The 24,960-nt window shown below is 39.5% G+C and overlaps 1 protein-coding gene across 3 annotated transcripts in view; it reads right to left on the reverse strand.

Annotated features, from left to right (window-relative positions):
* Window positions 1-454: 454 nt before the first annotated feature.
* Window positions 455-24,960, reverse strand: part of USF3 (upstream transcription factor family member 3) — a 42,157-nt gene continuing 17,651 nt past the window's right edge. For 2 of the 3 annotated variants that reach the window (XM_006094456.3, XM_023758685.1), the window contains exons 4-7: window positions 24,301-24,329; window positions 21,249-21,331; window positions 14,058-14,154; window positions 455-10,640 (exon numbers count right to left, since the gene is read on the reverse strand). In XM_006094456.3, coding sequence (XP_006094518.1) covers window positions 4,174-10,640; window positions 14,058-14,154; window positions 21,249-21,331; window positions 24,301-24,329 — 6,676 coding nt within the window. In that variant the 3' untranslated portion in view covers window positions 455-4,173. The remainder of the gene's footprint in view (window positions 10,641-14,057; window positions 14,155-21,248; window positions 21,332-24,300; window positions 24,330-24,960) is intronic. The other variant, XM_023758686.1, reaches the window with a different exon arrangement.

The raw sequence follows: 24,960 nt of genomic DNA on the forward strand, positions 1-24,960 counted from the left end.
ACATACAAGCTCTGAGTTTAAAAGAAGTTTTGCTTCTACCTAGTAAGTTTTTTACAAGATTGAAATCAAAGATGGCTCAGAGAATAAGGCAATAGTGAGAAACATCAGCTGTACTTGTCTTCCCGGTGCTTGATTAGTTGACATGTACCATCCTGGCTGGTCCTTTGCTATAAAAGAGGAGTGAGTGAATAATATGTTCCAATGGCTGGTCTTGGGACCAGAGGCACAGTTTCAGGTAAAGTGCAGTACCAGGGAAGAGGCATGTGGGCAGAACTAGAAATTGTGTCCAAAAAGGTCCTCAACACTTCTTACCGGCAAATCTGGACTGCCTCACTCTACATTTGATGTCCCCACAGACTCTGGTAGAAACACACTCAGGCTCACACAGGAAGTGTAGAATACAGGGGGAAACATGGTTCATTAAATAAGGAACAGAGCTATATGGCACATTCAATATCTTAAATCAATTTTTATTTACTTTTGTTTCAAAAATTCTTATTGTTCCTTAATACAGTGTGAGACATAGTGGTTCCCCAAACCAGGAATTGGGAATCACTAATTTGGGAGTATGACTTCCTGTCACACACTGACCCAATAGATGGTGTGCCCAATGAATGTTTCAAGGCAAAGGAGTAATCACCATGCTAAGGAAATGACCAGATTCCCTGCCACCTGTTTGACATGGAGCAGATGGAAAAAATTAAGAGCCTAGGTACCTATGTATCAAAGGAAGGGTACAGCTAAGAAGATGCATATCTGTAAGTCTTGATCCTTTCTCAAGTTTTTAAAACTTTACTCCCATTAAAATGTCTTCCCTTTTTTTTTTTTTTTTTTTGGAGTATAACTTCAGCCTCTCCAGGAAATGGCTAATGTTAGAAGGCAAGAACAAGGCAAATGAATTATCTTTAAAATAATTTTAAATAATTTTGTTTAAATAATTTTGTATTTTAAAAGACTGATTTTAAAAGTTGACCTTCATTGAAGTTCACCCTGACATGTGACTGAAATTGCTGCAAAAAAAAACATTCCCTCCTCATTTTTCTCTCTCCACAGTTCTAATACATAAAATTTTATAAAGCATGGTCACTCTGGAATTCTTAGTCCTTACTTAGATAAAGGGTGCCATCTCCGGTATCCCCAAAGGGTCTTGCAATAAAAACAAAAATAAATTTCCTGAAGTAGTATAAAACATCCCAAAACAACCTGTTTGTACCAAAAAAGAAAAAAAATACATCAAATTTAATTTATCCATGATTGACATATTAAAAATTACACGATGAGAAATCTGAAATTTTTCACCTCGTTAGAAGTTACTGTGTGAAATGTTTAGAGGAAACAACCACTTTCTGGAACTGATTCCATGTGATTAGCAACACTAAAAGAGAAACTAATTTAATCAATGATTCTCAATTACATCTCATACATAAGTTTGTGTACTTCCAGAAATTAAAAAATTATTTGTGGAAATGGTTTTACATTCTATCGTCATATACTAGGAGCCAAGAATAACATTAAATTTACTATAACCAAAATTGGCTATGGTTCTCTGTCAATCCTTTGTCAAATATTACATCCAGAGATCAACAGATATTAAAATAAAATCCACCCCAAAATCATGTAGCTCTAATGATCAAATACTTAATACTGCTGATAAATCTCATACACTTGTGCTTTTAAATCAAATAAGATTACTATGCTCTGAACACTTCAGAATTGAGTTCATATGAAAAATGGCCTCTTACATATATATGCACATTTCTGTAAGATTAGAGCTACATGTAAGCAGGAGCCAAATTACTTGCAGATGGTCACATCCTTTCTCAGGTGGTCAAATAAGCCTTATTAGGAATAAAGACTCATTCAGGATCAAGGTGTTACATGCCTGGAATGAAAGCTCTGAGAAATGTAAATGCTACCTCTGAACAGAGCTGAGCAGAAAAATACAATCAATGCAACAGAGAAGGATCTGAAAGTTCCAGGCTTTGAGGCCTTTCCATCAGAGTTCAAATTGAGCTTCTCCTTAGCTTGTTACCTTAGTTCCAATTATATCTAAGAGTCCCTAGTTCTTCAGAACTCACTAGCCAATGTGTGTGTGTGTGTGTGTGTGTGTGTGTGTGTGTGTGTGTGAGAGAGAGAGAGAGAGAGAGAGAGAGAGAGAGAGAGAGAGAGAGAGAGAAGAAGAAGAAGGAGGAGGAGGAGGAGGAGGAGGAGGAGGAGGAGGAGGAGGAGGAGGAGGAAGAAGAAGAAGAAATAATCAAACACACTGAAAACTGTCCTTGAAACTGGCAGACTGGACTTTTCAAGTACAAAGAAAAACTTGACTGTTAAAGCTTAAAACTCAGTTAAGATTTTAAAAAAAAAGTCATAAATTTCACATTTTTGTCTCAATTAACAGTTTTAACTGATGCGTTTATCTGTGGCTTTGCTGAATCTTATTCATGAAGCTCTCCTGTTCTTCCCCATGACCATTTTGAAGGGAAAAAATACAAAAGCTTTTCTCATTTACAGTATTTTTGCCCCCAGGAGGCTACTTCAGTCAGCAGCAGGAGCGGATGGGAAAGTTTGGTGAGAACAGTTGAAGAGGCACAGATGACCCTTTTGCCGAGTCTTTAGAAGAGGTATTCACTGGAGTCACTGCTCTAACCAAGCCCTAGGAGGCTTTTTTAAGGAGGAAAAAAAATGCTGGTTCTTGGGTTCACTTTGTTAACAGAGAAGACAGAACAATTTATATGCATCTTTCCCACTCCATCCAGTTTTGGCAGAATATAACAACAAAAAGTAGTGGGTTTGAGAATATGAGCATATATCGTTGTTGACTTAGTTTAAGTTTTCAAATTCAATATATGAATATATACATACATTTTTTTAGATTTATTATTAACTTCAGTGGGGCTTTTTAAGGCCCCTACATCAAGTTTTTGTATACTTCAGCAGGTCTTGGGTCTCAATTTCCCAATTTCGGATGGTAGGCCTATTTTTAAACACCAGTTTATACTTTAAAATCTGGGTATATACACACACACTCACACATACATACAGACATACTAGTATAAAGACGGTTTCTGAAGCACCATTTCACATCTGCCATCAGGAAAAATAATGAACAAATTCATCTTCTTATAATTCTACTATGAAGGATAATAATGCAATATACAATGCCATATTTTAAATAAAAAATATCAGTAAATGAAAATAAGGACAGAGCTTAAGACTTTGCAAAGAAATATTTAAAAAGTAGGGCTCAAATAACTCTGTAGATTCCAAAGACACTATTTACTGATCAGTCCCTACCAATTAAACAAATGTAAAAGAATTTACTTTAAAATCAATAAATAGAATGAAGAGAGAATATAAAAACAAAACTCAACTTATGAAACAGTTTTTAACTGAACACATGCAAAACTCCACAACTGTTCTTATCTTTATGGGCTAATGCAAAATGCAAGTACAACATGGAGAATATCTATGTACTTTCCTTTTTAACTTTCTATCTTTAAGGATCTTGGCACATTAAAGGATAACATGGCTTCCTAATTTGAAGAACGGAACATGAAATTCAGATAACTACGTAATTGTTATAATTAAGAAAGAAGCCTCTACCTAAACCAAATCTTGGGAATAAAGGCTGATTAAACAACTCACCTATTTGCTTGACTTTAACCATGGATATACATTCTGTATTAATTCAATACCTGTCATGGATAAGAAACTGTTCTAGATGCTGACATCAACCAGCATTTGGTTATGAGTATTGTGTTTTCTGGGACTATCTGCATTAACAACTCAACTATTTCAACTACTTTACAAATTTTCAACAACAAAGTTCAAAATCGAGGTCCTTCTTACTATTCAGCACACCCCAAGATGATCTCCCCAACTTCCAGCTAATTAATATTTAGGGAATATAACATTACAAATCAAACTTGAAAATGCGAATCTGCTTGGAAAATTTAAAAAGCGCATCATGCAATTAAAAGTGAAAGGTAATTTGTTTTTGACAACCCAGTATTCGCATCATCTGATACAGCTTCCCTACATTCAGAACTGCAAATTGATTATGCAAACACAAAAACATACACACACAATTCTCTCTCCATGTGCATGTATGTGTGCATGCACATACAAATACATTTGTAATCTCACCTGTGACATTTACACTTAGTCTATCAGTATTTAAACAGCTGAACTGCAGTCATGACCTAAAATATGGCTTATGTTGTGGGCAGGTCGGTTTGAGGACTGCTTGGAAGAGTCAGAGGCAGAGGAGTTTGCGATTGTAAGCAAAGGTGACATTGCTGAGCCATCAGGAAGAGCTGTAGCTATTTCTGGAAACAAAGATGTCATATTAAAATTGGATAAGTGAGAGTTGGGCATGTGCATTGGTGGCATATCAGGGAGAAGAGGAAAACTTGGTTGAGCAAAACCAACAGGTCTTGGAGGAGATAAAATTGATCCAAATCGGTTATTTAAACTCCCACTGTTTACCTTCTCTGTGCTAGGATTTGAGAACATTTGATTCGAAAAATAGGGGATCGAAATATCATTGGACAGTGTAGGGTGAGCAGGAGAGTACGGGGGATAGAAGGAAGGTAGAGTATTTTGGGGATCTACAGGGATGAGTGCTGGAGTTCTAGTGGCGCTAGCCTGAGTAACCTGTGGAATGAAAGAAGTATTAGCATTTATTGGTGGATTCATGCCACCCTCAGGAATAAAAGGAAAACCAAAATTTTGTGATAGTGTATGCTGGTCAGGTGCTGAATTATCATTAGGTACTTGAGGACTATCAGGCATGAAACGAACAATACTTCCTCTCTTCTCTGTAGTGGGTTGCTGGCGTCCAAGAATCATACTGCCACTAGCAGAGAGGGGCAGATGGGGAAGACTCGGATCAAAGACATTACTATGCCTTTGATTTCCAGAACGATTCCTTTCAGGTTGACGAATTTTGGAACCACTGCTGTCTTGCAAGGGATGCCTTGATCGTTGGGGAACTGAAGAATTAGTTTGACGTACAGGAGGCCCTTGATCAGAATTTCCATGAGACACAGATGGATGTGGCAAAGCTGGCCTTGCAACCCCATGCATGTTGGTTGTGACTGGAGGATTCATGTGGCCCTTGGTCCCATGACTGTCAGTGATCCTCATGGGATTGGACTTCTGCACAGAAACATTGGGACTTGTGTTTCGACCTTGAATATCTCCTGAGGAAGAAGAACTCGAAAAAGGGATATTCAAGGTACTGTTCCTGGTGTTAATTGCACCTAGGGGCATGTCACAACTTTCCCTATTCTGATTCTCACTCTCTCTTCTAATATGGACACTTTCATGAGTTGGGGGACAATTATATTCAACTGCAGGGGAGGGACCACACTGTGTATTCCTCTGATGTTCTGAGAGTGATCTCTGGCTCCCAATGACCTGATCACCAAGGTGAGGGGCAAGCAAACTCTGCATGAAACTTTGATGACATGTATTTTCACTGTCCCTTGGTGGGATAGCATTTCCTGTTGGGATGCTATGAACTGGTGGATAAGGTAATCTCTTTTGGCGGTCAATTGGTGGTGGACCAGGGTTTTGACTAATTCGAAAAGCCTGAGACTGCATACTCCTCAATGACGATACAGAGTTACCTATTTCATTATTTCTTGAAGACTGTACTTCAAAATTACTCTGGGGCTGTTGAATGGCTCCAGTTGGTTTAAATGTCTGACAATCAGACAGGCGGATATCTGAGGCAACAGTATGGTCCACACGACCCTGCATATTATGAAGGGCCAAACTCTTATTTCTGGGTACATCAAGATAACTTCTCATTTCAAGCTGATCTGAAACTCTAGAACCCTGAATCGATATACCCATTCTCTGTTCTGAATTAGAAGATGTCTTTCCAATGAGTGCCTCGGCAGAATAACTTGAAACTCTATTTCTCTCTGGTCTGTGTGGAGTACAGGTCATGTCTGAAGGTCTAGTCACAATACTTGGTTGGGACACCATCTGCTGCTCTATGCCTCTTGATGTCAAGAGCCTCTGCATTGGATTATGTGCAGATACATGTTCAGAAGAAACCCCTGAGCCTTGCTGCCTGCTTCCAACCTCCTGTTGCTGGTGCATAATATCTTGATTGAGATGGTTTTGGGGATGGTTAGGGTGGTTCCGGCTAGTTGAAGGGTTTTCACAACTCTTTTCTGACTGGGAGCTTCCAAAGTGTTGCTGCATCTGTTGCTGGATCTGCTGATGGTGGGGATGTGGCTGACCACTCTTGGGTCGGGATTGGTCAGTTCCATGGTGCTTCGGTTGTAACGAAAGCTGGGAGGCCTGAGTGCCCTGAACAAGATTCCTCTTTTTCTGCATATGAACTTCCTGTTGCAGAGTTCTCTGTTGGTGGACATTATGGGGCTGAGAGTGGACAGAGCTCTCTGCATGAGGTATGTGATGCTGCAGTTGATATAAGTGATGCCTCTCCCTTAACTGCCCTGCTTGCTGCTGCTGTTGCTGCTGCTGCTGCTGCTGCTTTAAGTAGAGATGGTTACTATGCAGGTGAGATACCCCTTGAGCTGGAACATGCTGTTGCAGGACCTGCAGATGTTGACTAGCCTGGGTTTGCTGCTGCTCAGCAACCGAAGGCTGAGAATTGCACTGAACTTCAGTTTGCCTCAATGCAGGGGCCACAAAGTTGTTACTAGGTGGAAATAATCGCGTAAGGCCATCTCCATGTGCTGGGTTGCTAATAGGCACAACTGAGTTTGAAGAGTTGGGAGGGATCTGACTAACCATCATTTGAGTATGATCAGAAATGCTGTCTGGAGTTCGGCTAACCAGGGACATACCTTCAAGCCTGAGGGGGGCTGGCTGACAATGTTTTTGACGTTTCACTGAAGACAGTAGAAGGTCATCTTGGACGGCACGTTTTGCAGAGTCTTTACGGCTTTCATGACTTGGCTTTAAGAGTGGCTCTTGAATCTGTGAAGTTGGTACAGTACCAGTCATAGTGCTTAGTTGTTCTTGAGAATATTCAGTCATCAGAGATGGTCCAGGAGGCTGACCGCCATAGGAACTAGATGAAACAGTCAGATTAACTGTAGCAGAAACAGTTGTTGACTCTGAAGTCTGAGACAATCCAGCACAGCTGACAAGAGAATGGCTGATGCTGCTCTGATGAATAAGATTATTCACACTTAAACTGGTAATGCTTGGTGGCTGAGAATTCGAAACCTGCAAAGAGGCATTTGATGTTTTAATTCCTACCGAACAACTTGGTTTTTCAAGGGGCCTATCCACAGTTGCTTCAATTGAATCCTGAGAACTAAATTCATTTGGTGTTGCTTCTGCCTGACCTGGACTATTCTCTTTAGAGACCTGTGTTTTAAAAGGCTGGTCTCCCTCTAAAGATGATGCTTCAGAAGGCTTTGAAGTAACTTCCCTTGTATCAGCCTGGGTACCAGCTTTTCCTTTCTCAAGGTTTTCCTGGTCAAAAATAGCTCTTGCTGCAAGAGCGACTATATCAGTTTGCTCTACAAAGGTACAGCTGTCACACGTATTAGTTGTTACATTGCTGGTGACATCTTCTCTAGTTGTTTCAGGAAGCATGGATGCAACTGAAAAACTACGACTACTGCCCGAGCTGGTTGACATGGGAGAGTCAGCCTGCCTACTGGTAAGCAAGGAGCCATGAATAATCTCCTGATCAGGGATGCAGGAATGATGCTGTCCTGGATCTCTATCATCACTGTTCATCAGTAACAGCTCCTGTTTGGAATGCAAATCAATACTTGAATCAATTATTTTAGAATTTTCTGAAGAAAAGTCAGGATGGTCCACCTGGACTGAAAGAGATGATTTCTGAGGGTCTTTTTCTTTAGCAAGACCAGACAGCAATGCAGTTAAACCTTGCTCCTTTAAGAGACCTGTAGTTTGCATTCTATCTGATGAATCTTGCTCAACTCCGCAAGGTTCAGCAATGATTTCTACCTCAGAAACACAGTCAGTACTTGTAGTGCTTGTGGTAGATGATGAACCAGAAACCTGAGAAACCAAAACATGGGGATCATTTGGAGATGGAATCAACACGTTGGCTGAAGTACCAAATTTGGGAGCATCAGACAATGCTAAACTAGTTGGTGGCTTATCCTGAGAAGTCTCTCGTTGCACTATGGGGACAGAATCTTTGGATTTTGCTGGGGCCACCACAAAATGTTCACTTGTTATAGATTCTTGACAGGGTGAGTTAGACTCTTCTGCTGACTTAGATTTGGGTACAGACTCAGGTATCACCGATTCCGAATTCGGAACATCCAAAGAAGGTGAACCAGAAACACTCACAGTACTCTCTGCCTGGGACATAGTGACAGATGGCACCACAAGAGGGGGGCTTTCCAGCAGTCCATCATTACATGGTGGCTCTGCTGAGCCTTCAGTACTGGGGCAGTCCACCTGGCCCACATTGCTGACTGGATTCAGGGGGCATGCTGACTTGTTAGCTGCTAAGTGTTTCTTGACACCTGGCTTCTTATTCAACCTTTTTGACTTCACGTTAGGCAAACAAGCTACAGTGTTCACTGAGGGAGTAGTCACTAGATTATAAGTACTGGGTAGTGTGGCTGAAGTATCTGTTGTCATGGGAGATGCTACAGTTGCTGTTAATGAAGCACAGTTAGCTGGGGTGGTTTGACTACTTGCAGTAGTTTGGGGATTGCCAGGCTGGCTAATAGACAATTGTACACAGCTTTGCCCAGCCATTTGTGATATGCTTTGATTGAGGCTGGCCAAAGCGCCAAATGTGTTCAGGGCAACATTAGTATTTGGATCTTCGCTGGTGGTGGGTTGAATAATTTGCATAGGGTTTTGGTTTGTAGTTCCTGATGAAGACATCACAGGCTGCAAAGCAAAAAGCTGTCCATTTAAAGAAATGGTTTGAGGCTGTTGTTGGTTCGACATGGTAACAGAAAAAGTTTGTGTTGAATTAGATGTTGATAAAGATGAAGGTCTTGGTAATATGTGGACAAGATGCTTTCCACCAAAAGTTTGTGGAGTCGGAACATTTTGCACAGAATTAGACCCTATTATAGCATTGGCTCCATTGACAGGGAGTCGAACAGAACCAGGAGGTGGAGCTGAGAGGAGTGGCAAAGGATTCTGATTAGCTGCCTGTATGATTACTATCTGTTGACCTACAGTTGGGTTGGGAACCTCTGCCCTCATCACTGTTGGGCATGGAGTGGTGCTGGGTGGCTGAAGAATGATAACGTTTTGATTAGCTGGAGCTGCTTTAACAGCTGTCCCTACTGGCTGAGCCATCTGAATCACTTGCATTGCTGAATTCAATGGGAGGATATTTGGGGGAGTCTGAGATTTAACTTGTGGCTGGGCAATAACTGGCTGCATAGGTAACGATGGACAAGAAGGCAAGGTTACAACTACTTGCTCAACTGGCTGCCCATCTGCTGGAAAGGAATTATTCAAGTTGATGCTTGTAGCCATATGTCTACCGTGCTTGCTTGTGGTGGGGCTAGTACCAGACTCATTTAATACTGGAGTCACAGCAGAAGATGGTGTCTGGCTTAAGGGCTGAATAGTGTTTCCTGCCAGTTGCAAAGTAGTCCACGTTGTCTGCGTGTTTCCAGATGAGGAAATTCGAGTAAGGCTATTAATGTTTTTCAAATCTGAAGCACTAACAGCTGAAGAAGGCAAAGAACAAGAAAGAGTCCAACCATTATCCAAAGGGTTTGCAGAAGGACTGCTCACAGGAGCAGTGGTCTTCCCTCCTCCAGGGACAGATGGGGCCACCACTGCAGTAACGCTTGCGGAGTCTGCACCCTTGCTAATGCTCACTGGACCGGGATCACCTGCAGATCTGGGAGGCTGGGAGCAGACTGTGGTGGTAACTGAAACAACAAAGGTGGTTTGAAAATCACTTCTCAAATCCTGTGTGCTCAGGCAAGACTTGTCTCCAGGGTTCACTTTAGTGGTAGTTGCTGAGGAGCTGGAGGGGACGCTTGTGGCACAAGGGACTGTTTTTTTCAATAATTTAGGATTCTCTTTCCCGTTCTTATTTTCAGAAGAATTTTGATCATTTACACTTGTGTGCAAGGACCGATGTTGGCAAGGTTCAGGTCCTATGGGAACAGCAACCAATGAGCCCCTGGTGGCACCAAGCACACGTGAATCGCTTTTGGAGGTGGCAAGCTTGAGAATATTTTGAGCAGGAATGGTAGCCGGAAGACAAAGAGGAACAGGCTGGTTGGCAGCCAATGCAGAAACTGTGGTCTGATGCCATGGCTTGTTTTCAGAAGGGTAAACTCCAGAAATAGACACAGGAGTCACAAGATTGCAAGTCCTCTGCACTGGCACCACATTGGCGGTTTGCTTTTGTAAATTATGGCCAACATTAAAGGTTATCCCCTGAACAGCTGCTCCCTGGCTGTTGCCACCAGGCTGACTCCCATTGGAATAAACAATAATATTTTTCTGAATCTGGTCACTGGGAATAACAACAGAGACCTTTGAGTTTTTAAGATTTCCTTTCCAGTGGATTGTGGGATCATCATATAAGCATATGTCATTTGCTTTCAGTAATTCAATATATCGGCCGTTTTCTTTTTGAATTTCTTCCAATTGTTTACGAAGCTTTTTAATTTCTTCAGCTACAATATTAAAAATGAAACAATTACCTGTAAACATCAATATTTACAATAATTTAAGAACTGTGTACTAAAACTACTGAAATCTAATTCTAGCATTCTAAATACCTCAACTGAAAATCTTCAGCTATTTCCTAATACAAGTTCTTTCTTCTTTTTAGAATGGTATCTCAAACTTCTATCCCATCTTTTAAAAGTATATATCTAGCCGAAACTGGTTTGGCTCAGTGGATAGAGCGTCAGCCTGTGGACTGAAGGGTCCCAGGTTCGATTCCGGTCAAGGGCATGTACCTGGGTTGTGGGCACATCCCCGGTGGGGGATGTGCAGGAGGCGGCTGATCGATGTTCCTCTCTCATCGATGTTTCTAGCTCTCTATCTCTCTCCCTTCCTCTCTGTGAAAAATCAATAAAATATATTTTAAAAAATAAAAATAAAAAATAAAAGTATATATCTTTAGCCCTAGCTGGTTTGGCTCAGTGGATAGAGCATCGGCCTGCGGACTGAAAGGTCCCAGGTTCGATTCCAGTCAAGGGCATGTACCTTGGTTGCGGGCACATCCCGAGTAGGGGGTGTGAAGGAGGCAGCTGATCGATGTTTCTCTCTCATCGATGTTTCTAACTCTCTATCTCTCTCTCCCTTCCTCTCTGTAAAAAATCAATAAGATATATTTTTAAAAAATAAATAAATAAAAGTATATATCTTTAAAGGTAAACAACTCAAAGGTCAAAAATTACTCAAAAGCCCAGCTGGTGTGGCTCAGTGGTTGGACATCAACCTATGAACCAGGAGGTCTCTATTCCCAGTCGAGGCACAGGTCTGGGTTGTGGGCTTGATGCCCAATAAGGGGTATGCAAGAGGTAGTTGATCAATAATTCTCACTCATCATTGATGTTTCTCTCTCTCCCTCTCCCTTCCTTTCTGAAATAAAAAATAATAATTTTTTTAAAAATTACTCATAATGTAGAAATCTTAAAATCCCCAATTCAAAAATTCCCAATGGGGCAGCTACAAAGGTAAAGCAAGGGAGACATACTGATATCATGGTAACATGCTAGGAAAATAACAGTGAATATCAATATCACAGCATTAAATGCTACAACAGCTAACATTACTTATGGTGGTAATTGTCTCTTTTATAAATGGCATTAAACTCGTTTCTAATTTACCCATTGAAACAACAGAGAACAAGTAGAACATGTAAGAAACAAAGTGACAGAACATGGAGGAAAACGTCAACAATGGAACTTGCATTTTCCTTGGCAGGGACGATGTATGTTACCCTACTGAGTAATGGAGATGTCTGTCACACCCCTGTTCCTTTCTAAGGAAGACAGCCTCACCCTTGGATCCTACTAACGGGGCAACCTGGGCTGCTGCTATTTATGCTCTGTGACCCGTATATCCCTACCTGTCTTGCCTCAGGGGTACTCTTGGTACAAAGGCAGCCAATCCTCAAGGCCAATGCCCTATGAGGTAGCCTGAAATGAACAGTCTGTCCTGACAAGGATGAGCTGAGACTAGAAAATTATTTCCTTGGATATTTAAACTAAGAGACACAGGAAAAAGATGTCAATGTGCCATGGACATTAGAAATTTAAAAATAATTATTATAGACCAAATAATAATGGTTGTTCTCACTTACTGCACACTTACTATATGCCTGGGACTTTTCATTCACTGTCTCATTTAATAACAATAACAACAATCATAACATAATATTTATCAAGCATTTACTTGAAGTCCCAGACTTCAAGTGCTTTGCCAGAATTATCTCTTTTAATCTTCATAACAACCATGAGATGGGAACTACCTACTGTCGTCTTCATTCTCAGATGTGAGAAACAGGCTCAGAGTAGTTATATAATTTATCTAAAGTCAACCAGATAGATGCTATAATTATCCTCATTTTAAGATAAGGAAATTGAAACTTGGAGAAATTAAGTGATAAATGAAACCAGGACACAAACCCAGGTGCCCTGACTCCCAAGACCACTGCTCTGACCACTGTTCTAGATTGTCATGTGGACCGTGAGTATGTGGAGGAAACTGTTGGGAGAAGAAGAGAGAGCAGATATACAAAAAAGCACCAAAGAAAGGATGATGACGGAGATGACAAGTAGTCACACTGAAGCTGCCTCCTTTGCTGCTCCGACCCCTGGCCTGGCTGTTCAGCTTTTCCTGGGCCTCATGCAACGTGTATTTTTTCAATAATTTCCCTTTTTCCTAAGGTAACTTGACTGCTTCAGCCTCTGGGCTGTGAAATCAAAGAAGCTCTCACTAGAAAAGTCTACAAATCATTTTATAGGATGCCTCAAAACGGGTACCAAACATATATTATATATCTAACTACCTGACAGCATCATAACCAGGGCCTGGGCCATAAAGATAACTGAGCTAGTTGAGGGGATAAGTTGTTATCTAATTGAAATTCTGAAGCTAACCTTCAAGTATGGTCTCCAATATCCTTCCCGCTTCTTATAAACAGCCCAGCATTGCCCCACCTCCACAAATTCTGCCTTTGTTTCTCTCCTTTAAATGTGACCTTCTGAGGTGTCACAGGAAATTCTCTCTCTCCTCTTGTCAGTGGCCTACCACTCTGAGCTTTATACTTGCCTGTGATATTCTTCTGTTCAGCTGTTATAAGGAAACCCATTCTCCAGTTCAAGTGGAAAAAGAGGTTCATTTGATAACATAGAAAGACTCACCTCTATCTAAAGATCAAATATTATTTTTTAAATGTATTTTTATTGATTTCAGAGAGGAAGGGGAAAGGGGGAGAGAGATAGAAACATCAATGATGAGAGAGACATTGATTGGCTGCCTCCTGCATGCTCCCCACTAGGGATCAAGCCTGCAACCCAGGCATGTGCCCTTGACTGGAATCGAACCCAGGACCCTTCAGTCCCCAGGCCAACACTCTATCCACTGAGCCAAACCAGCCAGAGCAAGATCAAATATTACTAAATGATCAGGCAGTCTGATGTGCACATTACATGTAATATAAACAATCATGAACTGAGGGTTTGGCCTTTTGAGCAAATTCACAGTTAAGTTTTGGCACAGGTATATCTTTATCTTGTTTTTAAGTTATACTGAGCAGGATCCCTCTATATCCTCTTATAAGCTCCTCCTAGTTGGATGATTCAACTAGAATAAAGGAGATCCAGCATTACTTATATCATGAGTTAAGCAAACATGAAAAGTACAGACAAGTCCAAAATCAAAGTTATGTATGCCTGCAAGATTTAGAATTGCTCACTAAGATGAATTTATCTGCAACACTATTCTCCCAGATCCACTGAATGCATGGTCTTAATAATGTTTGTGGGCAAAAAGCCTTCTGTATCCTAACATAATTTGCACTGTGATGCAAAGGTCTAAACACTGGGGGGAAAAAAACAAAAAGAAAAAATATTTACCTTGTTCATTATTTCCTCCGTTAAGCAGGAATTCATCATTTTGCCTTTTCAATTCTGTTATATATTTAAAGGCTTGGTCCAGGATCATATTCTTGCTCTGCCAAAGAAAATTAACCATTTAAAAGGTCTTCATTTTAAGACCTTGCCAAAGAAACTTAAAGTGTTGGTTTTATCATATACTAGAGGCCTGGTGCATGGATTCATACACTGGTGGGGTCCTTCGGCCTGGCCTGCGGGGACTGGGCCAAAACCAGCTCTCCAACATCCCCCGAGGGGTCCCAGATTGCAAGAGGGCACAGGCCAGGCCAAGGGACCCGACCAGTGCACAACTGGGGCCGGGGAGGGACCACAGGAGGGCTCCAGGGCGTGTCTGGCCTGTCTCGCCCAGTCCCAATTAGCCAGACCCCAGCAGCAAGCTAACCTACCAGTCAGAGCATCTGCCCCCTAGTGGTCAGTGTGCATCGTAGCAACTGGTCGAACGAACAGTCAGACACTTAGCATATTAGGCTGTTATTACATAGGATATGTGATATGTATCTTGAAAAATGTTTTAAATTCACCAATATTCAAAAGCTTCTACTATTTATCTTTCATTTACTAAGTATTTATTGAGCATCAACTATGTGTCAGGCTCTGTACTAGGCACTAGGGATATTAAAAACAAAACAGAAAAAGTTCCTGAATTTGAGGAATTTTATACATATATATGAATAAAATGCTGTGGGGGGAAAAAATAGAGCAGAGTAAGAAGCGGCCAGAGAGATGGCAGAGGTTACTCTGTGTATGGACTGAATGTTTGTGTCCCCCCACAATTCATGTTGAAACTCTAATCCCTGCTGTGATGGTATCCGGTGATTGGGCCTTTGGGAGATAATTAGGTCATGAGGGTAGTCTCTTCATATGAGATGCCCTTAGAAGAAAACATGAGGGAGGTAAGTGCTCTCTCTCTGTGTCATGTGAGGACGTAGTGAGGAAGAAAGCCCACACCAGGAACTGAACTGGCTAGTACAGGGGTGGGCAAACTTTTTGACTCGAGGGCCACAATGGGTTCTTAAACTGGACCAGAGGGCCGGAACAAAAGCATGGATGGAGTGTTTGTGTGAACTAATATAAATTCAAAGTAAACATCATTACATAAAAGGGTACGGTCTTTTTTTTTTTAGTTTTATTCATTTCAAACGGGCCATAGTTTGCCCACGGCTGGGCTAGTACCTTGATCTTGGACTTCCCATCCTCTAGAACTGTGAGAAATAAATTTTGGTTGTTTAAGCCACCCAGTCTATGATAATTGTCTTATAGCAGCCCCAAATGACTAAGACACTCTGTTATAATCTATTTTGTATAGAGAGGCTGAGGAAGGCCTCTCTGTAAGGTAACTTTCTTTTTTTTAAATCCACACCCAAGGATATTTTTCCATTAATTTTTAGACAGAGTGGAAGGGAGGGGGAGAGATAGAGAGAGAAACATCAGTGTGAGAGAGACATTGATTGGTTGCCTCCCACATTCTCCACGACCTGGGCCAGGGATCGAGCCTGACACAGCGGCACGTGCCCTTGACCGGAATAGAACCCAGAACACTTCAGTCCTCAGGTTGACACTCTTATCCACTGAGCCAAACCACTAGGGCTGTAAGGCAACATTTAAGTACAAACATGAAGGAGGTACAAAAAGTATATGCCTTAAAGGTATCAGGAGGAAGAGGGTTCAGGTAGCAGGATCAGTAAGAGCAAAGGCTCTCAGGCAGAGCTGTGCTTGGCGTGTTGGAGAAACAGTAAGGAGATGAGCCGACTAAAGTACATAGGAGAAGAGTAGTAAAAGAAGAGGCCAATGAGGGCCTTAAAGACCATTTAAAGACTTTAAATTAAATTTCATGTTATTCTTTACTCTGTCAGCCAGAACTACAAAGTTACTTGACTGAGTTTTGGAGTCATGCTCCCAGTATATTTCATTCCTAAGCTTTTTGAAAAGATTGTATTTTATGTCAAAGTGCTGCTTTATTCTTAATTAATAATTTTAAAAATTGAAAACACAATATGTGCATATAGCAAAAAAAATTTAAACAATCTAAAGGGATATATAATGAAAGCTATTATTTCTTTTGGCTTTAACCTTCCAGACCCTTTTCCAGAGGCCACCACTATAAAGTGACTTGTATACCCTTCCAAAATGTTCTATGCCCGTTTGTGTGTGTGTGTGTGTGTGTATGTGTGTGTGTGTGTGTGTTTAAATCCAGATAGAAGGATACTATAAAGAGTAAGTTACTTTATTTTTAAATTTAAAAATATACCTTGGAGATACTTTTTTTTTTTAATATATTTTATTGATTTTTTACAGAGAGGAAGGGAGAGAGAGAGTTAGAAACATCGATGAGAGAGAAACATCTATCAGCTGCCTCTTGCACATCTACTGGGGATGTGCCCGCAACCCAGGTACATGCCCTTGACCGGAATCGAACCTGGAACCTTTCAGTCCGCAGGCCGACGCTCTATCCACTGAGCCAAACCGGTTTCGGCCCTTGGAGACACTTTTATATAGCATTTAGGTTTCTGTATCTACGTTACACCTTCTGAATGCTGTATTTATTTTATCTATTACTAATAAATATTTAAGCTGTATAAGAGGCATTTCAGTTTTTTATTCTTCAGCTATTAAAAATGTTGCAGCTATTAAAAATAATTTTTTATTTATTTATTTATTTTTGAGAACAGTTTTTTAAAAAGGTATTTTTATTGATTTCAGAGAGGAAGGGAGAGATAGAAACACCAATGATGAGAGAATCATTGACTGGCTGCCTCTTGCATACCTCCTACCGGGCATGTGCCCTGACTAGGAATCAAGGAGAATCAAACCGTGACCTCCTGGTTTATAGGTCGATGCTCAACCACTGAGCAACACTGGCTAGTCAAAGAACAGCCAGTCTTGATAACTAGCTGGTGTTTCTCTACTCAGCACCATGGCTGGGGTCCCGACTTAGATGTTTTCATCTTGGTTCTCTTCACAATAGGTACCAAATCCAGTATCACCTTGGTGGGTCTTTATAGTTTTTTTTCTACCTACCCATCAGAACAGACAGGCTGTAACCTGGCCACTTACAAAAACAGTCAGAAATCTGTAAGATCTGGTCTTTTATGCAGGTAGGGAAAACCTTGCTCAAGACTAACAGAAAAATGTGCAAATGAAAGACCAAAAATCTTTAATTATAAAGTTACATCTTTTTGAAAAATAATTTTTTAAATGTTGCAGTGCATGTTTAACTCCTACTCCCATGTGCACATTATTAAATATCTCCAGTACTTTACCAGACAACTCTTTTCATGCAGAAATTGGTGATTTAGTGCTTTGGTTCAGCAAGTTACAATTCTGGGTTCCTTAGACTGAGTCCCCCAAAAAACCAAAGTAACCCAGGAAACACTTTTGAGAGAGAAAACTGATATTGTCCTTTCTTAACTCAAACGTCGAGACAGCCCTAGCCAGTTTTTCTCAGTGGTTACAGCATTGGCCCTCAGACTAAAGGGTCACAGGTTCGATTCCAGTTAAGGGCACATATCTCAGTTGCAGGCTCATCCCCAGCCCCGGTCGGGGTGTATGTGGGAGGCAACCAATTGATGGGTCTCTCTTATATAGATATTACTCTCTCTGTGTCTCTACCCCTCCCTTCCTCTCTCTCTAGAAATCAATGGAAAAAATATCCTCAGGTGAGGATTAACAACAACAACAACAAAAAAGAGCTGAGACAAAGGCAGAGCCTTACAGTGCCCATTTTCTGCCTCTCTACTTCAGATGGGGGTGGAGACATGCAGCAATAATGCAGGAAATCTTAATCTATTCAGCTTCTGGGAGCCAAAGATTGATTTCCATTGCACAGTCTAAGACACCGAGGAAATTAAAATGATTATGGTTTCCTTTCAGAGACACTCATAGGAATGAAAGCCAAGAGCAGGAAAATAAGATTTTACTAGGCAAACACAAATATTTACTGAGCAGCTACTATATACATTGAGATGTAGAGGAAGAAAAACAGTCAGAGGACATAGTGTCTGCCCTTAAGTTTGCTATTTGTTAAAGAAACTGAAAGTGTGTTTTTAAGAAGACTAAAAAACATTTATGCAAGACTAAGTACCACCCTGGAGGGGAGAATGAAAAGAAAGTTAAGTGAAAGACCTTCCTAAGGGGACAGTGTGGAGAAGAAGCAAACTGATCCGGGCCTCCCTGCCACAGCCCGGGAGGTTCAGGACTGGGCGCTTCCGTGACCACGAAGGTGGGGTGAAAGGTATGGGGATAAAACTGGGAGGCTGGTGGAAGGACTCTTCTTATGCAGTAATAAGAACCAATCCCCACGCAGCTGGATGACTTCCCCTTTCTGCCCCAACCACCGGAGACAAGTTTGTTTTCTGTGAAATGTAACCAGAGAATTTCAGCCTCAGGGATACTTGGCACAGAAGTGAACACACTATGAGGCTCCTGAGTGAAAACCGGAGTGAAGTCAAACCGCCTCCTAAAGCACTCACTTCCCTGACTCAGCTTCCAGAATAATAGCAACTAGCCTCACGCTCTTCCGACCGTTCCCACTCCTAGGTACAGGGCTCAAGAATTCTGCTCTGGAAAAAAAATTTAATAGCTACCCCCAAAACAAACAAAAAAAGCAACAAATACTGATATTTTTGAGTTTCACAACAACAACACTCGTTCACCAACTAATCACTCAACACTCAGAGCTACCAACAGACAAGCTTAGCCAATCAGCTTTTTAATGTCTCATTCTCAAATATGAAAAAACAACTAAGTATCACTAAACATTTCAGGAAAGTCTCCAAACAGAAAGACAAACATTCGTAGAGGTTCCTAATCTATCATAGGTACTGAAAGTTTATAAAAATGATACTTGATACTGGAAAATATGTAAGCATCTTTTTTCTCCATAATACTAGCCAAGTAAAAGGTTAAGGAGGTGGTGGTAAAAATGGGAAATCGGGCCCTCGAGTGTTTGGCTCAGTTGATAGAGCACTGGCCCGAGGACTGAAGGATCCGGGTTTGATTCTGGTCAAAGGCAAGTTCAATCCCTGGCCCTGGTCGGGGCATGTGCAGGAGGGGGCAACCAATCTATGTCTCTCTCACATCGATGTTTCTATCTCTCCCTCGCCCTTCCATTCTCTCTAAAAGTTAATGGAAAAATATCCTCAGGTGAGGATTAACTAAAAAAACAAAAAAAAAAATCAGAAGATACAAAGTTAACACAGAAAATATTTTTTAAAAACCCTGTAACATTCTCATAGATGAGATGATATTATCTCCATGAAACAAACATGTGGCATGAAAAGAAACAAAAAGAGTAAGAAAAAAGACTCTTGGAAATTAAAAATATGAGAGCAGTAATTATGAGAACGGTCAATTTACATGTTTCTCTTTTATTATATAGGATTTGCTTAGAATATTACACTCAGTTCTTTATATAAATGTATGTTTTCCTTATCCACCTGTTTCAGTAGAGGTGAGTGTTTTGCTGCTGAAATTAAAACAGAAGAGTTAAAGGAGACCAACCAATTGAGATAGAAAAGAAAGGGTAGAGGGCTCCAGAAGTATAGTCTCAAAGGAAAAAAAAGGTAAAAAGAAATTATGTGGTACATTTGACCAGGTAGAAACTGTATTAAGAGACTGTTGGAAGTGTGGAAAAATTAAAGAGAGGTATATAGAAAATTAAGCAAATGTGAAATAATGAGGCAATTATTAACTCAAAAAAAGTTGCATGCGAAATGAAACATAATATAGTATACTCCTTGACTCAACCATACACAATATTTAGACCGTCTTCATAACATAAAAACTGAATGCCAATTTAATCAAAAGTTATGGTAGAATTACATTGGATTACTCAAGGGAAAGCCAAGGGAAAAGCATAAGAGGAAGTTAATGGACAATATACAAAATGTAAAATAAGATATAATAATATAAGCATGTTACTTTGAAATAGAAAGGTAAATACCAGAAGAAACAGTTGAGAATGACTGCCTCTAAGGAGCTACATTAGAATTGGGAAGTAGTAGGCAGGAGACCAATGTCTGTTGTTGTTTTAAGCTTTTTGGTGCTATTTGCTGTGTATATATTAACTGTTGAATCTATTAATTTAATTAAATATATAGCTGTATTAACCAATGGTCACCCCAATAAACTTAATACAATTTTTTAAAAAAAGAAAACCCACTAGAAAAATGGGTCAAAAACTAGAATAGGCACTACATAAAAAAAGAGTATATACAAATACTCATTTAAAATGTAAAAAAGAAAAATAGTTTTTCAAACTAGTTTAAAACCTCTTTCGATTCAGGGAAATGCTAATAAAAACCATGAAATACTATAATACAAAAGAAATTAATTCAAAAAAGGCTAAGTCAAATGATGATATCCCATTACAATGGAATACTATATAACCAGTAAAATGTTACAACACATGAGGAAAGGTGTCTATCTACAGCTAAGTCTACTATGTACCACTGAGTGAAAATACAAAGCAGGTTGTGAAACTACACAGACATATTCACAAAGCAATGTATAAAAAGATGTGTAACAAGTTTTAGCAGTGATTATAACTTGAGTGTAGGATGTCAATTTATTTATTTAACTTATTTTTTAAGATTTTTTTAATTGTTGGCAGTATTCTATTTATTTTTTAAACTTTTTATGCCTTCCATATTGTTTCCATTTTTACTGTTTTGATTTCAGTGAGCAGGCTTTATCCTCATTATCAGAAGAAACAAAAAACTTAGAGAAAACTGTCAGCTTAAATAAGCTGAGATTTTAGTAGAGGCTGATAAGGTATGGAGAACAAAATAAAGAAGAGATCCTTAGAAGATTCTAGGTAAGAATTTAAGATAGTAAAGAACATGATTGGAGAAAATAAAAGAAATGCCTAGTAAATACAGTTGCATACATACTAGTATACATGTAATCATGGGACTGAATAATTTAAGATTTTAAAGATCTAGAAATGATATGGTTCATTTGATCATGTAGAAACTGTACTAGAAGATTGTGGGAAGAATTAAATATAGCCATACAGAAACTTAAGAAAATGAAAAATTATGAGACAATTATTAACTCCAAAAAACTATTCATGACAGGGAACAAGAATAACCTTTGAAACAACGGGGGATTATCTGTACACAAGTTATGGATAAAAATAAGGGTATTTCTTACCTGCTTCAGCGCAGGGGAACATGGGATCAGCTCTCCTATTCTGTTAATCCCAGCATTGATTTTCTTCTTCCTATGCCTCTCCACTAGAAAGGGGGGGGGGGAAATCCATTTATCAAACCTACAGACAATTTGCTTCATTCTCCCTAGTAAAGAAATTTTAGGCATAGAAAAACCTAAGAAAATCTTATCAAATAGTATCTACTAACTATAGTAAGATTTTTAAGTGTCAGATTTTAAGTCTAGTGTTATAAAAATTGATATAGGCAATACTTTTATTAGCACTTTAAAAAATGAGATCTATAATAAATAAATTCAAATTATAAAAAGAAATTGCTAATATTACATTACTGTTAGGCAATTATATTGTAGTTCAAGTATTATGAGAGATTTTTTTAAATATATATTTTATTGATTTTTTACAGAGAGGAAGGGAGAGGGACAGAGAGTTAGAAACATCGATGAGAGAGAAACATTGATCAGCTGCCTCCTGCACACTTCCTACTGGGGATGTGCCTGCAACCAAGGTATATGCCCTTGACCGGAATCGAACCTGGGACCCTTCAGTCCGCAGGCTGACGCTCTATCCACTGAGCCAAACTGGTTTAGGGCATTTATGAGAGATTTTAACAACCAAATTTCAAGAACCCACTAATAAGCTAAGTTACTAGAAAATTGCCTCTTTTTAGCAGACAGGCAAATGAGACCTTTCTAAACAGATTAGGATGACTAGAGAACATTTGTGGAATAGAAACATCTAGTAGTTATAACTTAAAATAGACAAGAAAAGGCAGTGGTTTGGCCTTTTCTATGAGGTCTGGGTTGTTCACTTTGGCCACACAGAAATTTTCCCATCCAAGAAACTGGGTATCTGACAACTTCTCAATGAACTGGGAAATGTTCCAGTTTATGTGCTACAACTTTAAAAGTCGTATAGAAGGATCAAGAGGATACAAGAGCCCTAGCTGGTTTGGCTTAGTGGATAGAGCATTGGCCTGCAGACTGAAGGGTCCCAGGTTCGATTCTGGTCAAGGGCACATGCCTGGGCTGCGGGCTCATTCCCCAGTAGGGGGCTTGCAGGAGGCAGCCAATCAATGATTCTCATCATTAGTGTTTCTCTCTCTCTCTCCCTCTCCCTTCCTCTCTGAAATCAATAAAAATATATTAAAAAAAACAAAAGAGGATACAAGACATTATCTAAATAATTTCTATAAGACACTGTTAGTAGAAACATTGGTCTTGGCTATTTTCTGTGAGAAAGTTTTCTAAAATCTTCCTGTCTAATAAGATTCCAGTGCTTCTAAAAGGATGATCTTTCAAATTGTAGCATAGGTAGGTCTTGCTTTGCAAAAGATATTCTTTTTGCTTCAGAATCTAGCAGTAAGGACATCTTTTACAATGATATCTAATCATTCTGAATAAATTACTATCAGAACATATTTATGGCACCATGTGACAGCTGACACCATTAAAACATTTTGGTCAAGCATGTCAAACTTGCGGCCCACGGGCCACATGCGGCCCACAACGAATATTTTTGTGGCCCAGCCAATATAACGGTATATAAGAAACGTTTTAATAAAAATTTCGTAACTTTATTTTTACAATATCCTGTTATACATAATTATTAATAATAAATTACAACATTCACTAATGACTGATTACTATAATGGTGTTGCATTCATTTCCCTTACGTGCCTTACACGCAGGCACACCATTTCTCTCCACTAATACTAGCAGCGAATATTTTAGCAGCCCATTGCCACGTCATTAGTCTTGGACTGACTTGTTTGGTGTGGGCAACAGGAAATACCTCGCTTTTGGAGAACAAGAAAAATAGGTTTATTTGCATTATGCTTACTAATTTGTGCAGTTATTCAGTGTCTGGTAAGTTAATGTTCAGGAAAAAATATTAATTTTTATTAAAATGTTCTATTATTTTATGTTAATTACTCATTGATTTCAGCCTTTTGTATTTAGCATGTCTCTATCGAAAATAAACCTATGTTTCTATGAAAATTGAAGCTTTTGTTTTTTTGCAGTCTAGATAAACTTAAACCTTTTTTATTTGGCCTGTGTTAGCCTTTGAGTTTGACATGCTTGATTTAGGTCATATATCTGAAAGAGATTAAACTCATATGGCCAAAAAAAAAAAAAAAAGCAAAGCAATACATATAGTTCACCTTTCTTCTGAATTCTCTAACAATAGTATCTGTTGTTATCTAGGAGCGGACTTTTTAATGTGGGGAGGTAAAAACAACAACATTAAGACTCTTTTACCCATGGTGATAAAGGGGAATTAAAGGCAGTCAACTCCCTTCTGGGGAACAGCAATATCCCACCAGTGGTCAACACTTCTCTCCATAGATAAAATTTTCCCCATGGTTCTTTACTTAGCGAAAGGAAGATATCAATTATAATATAGATAACAGAAATTAACTTCTATTTTTTTTAGATTGATTTCAGTGAAGTCTCTGATAGAAAATAAATGTTATAAAATGTACCAAATTGTAAATGTATGTGCAATTACTTCTATACATGTTTATCTGGCTTCGGCCTATAATTTTCATGTTTGAGATAAAATTAAGTATTTATTTTCTATACTTCTTCCTATAATTTAGGACTTCACAACTTAAGACTGTTCACATTTTAAGTACCTTTAAGATCTACACCTTGCTGCTCATCTCTTTCCTATTCCTCTAGGCAGCCAGCTCCCTGTGGAATTTCTGCAAAGACACATACTCTACTTTCTATTTAGGAAAAGTACATCTGGAATCACTCAAAATACTAAAATCACTCAGTGAGTGAAATCACTTAACACAGTAGCTCCAAGGGTATATTAACCCTTAAATTATCTAAACAGACAATAAATCAGAAGATGATAAGCAAGCCATCTTCATGAGTTGCAAGGTTGTTCAGTCAATTAAAAATAAGAAAGAAAGACTTTTCTAAAATGATTCTATACATATAGCATAAAAGCTTATAATCAACTGTAGTATAATTTCATTTTGAATACAAAAATGTTAACAAATGAAATTTAAATTGCTGTTTCTACCTGCATTGTGTGTCTCCCGGTTTTTCTTTCTGAAACAAAAAGTGGAGATAAAAGGAACATGAAAATAATAGAAAACCATTTTCACCACTTTACATTTTGAGAACCATAAAAATCAATTTTATGAATTTGTATTTGTTGCATCAATAAGAAACTAAAGAAAATTTGCTTAATATATATTATGGTATGTAAACTTAACTGCAGATATCTTACCTAATAATAGACAAACATGCAAATTGGTGTCACTCTGCTATACCCACCAGCCAATCAGAGTGACTATGCAAATTAACCCAACAAAGATGGCGGTTGATTTGCATATGTAAGCACCCAGTGGCCTGGGTCCCGGGAACATCATCGGCACCGAGGTCACTCTGAGGTAGGCCCCGTGTGGGCTCTGAGCAGCCTAAAAAGGGCCTGAGCCAGGGGGCTCCTGGGCAGGGCCGAGCCTGCGATCAGAGTCGAGGGGCTCCCTGCTCAAGCCTAAAGCCTCAGCCAGAGGCTTTAGGCCTGGGCAGGGGCGGAGCTGGCCATCGGAGCATGTACCTAGGTTGCAGGCTTCTCCCTGGCCGGGGCCCAGGTCAGGGCTCATGCAGGAGGCAACCAATCAAAGTGTTCCTCTCACTTTGATGTTTCTCTCTCTCTTTCCCTTTCTCTTCCACATTC

This window comes from Myotis lucifugus, unplaced genomic scaffold (assembly GCF_000147115.1).
Source record: "Myotis lucifugus unplaced genomic scaffold, Myoluc2.0 scaffold_137, whole genome shotgun sequence".
NCBI classification, from domain to species: Eukaryota; Metazoa; Chordata; class Mammalia; order Chiroptera; family Vespertilionidae; genus Myotis; species Myotis lucifugus.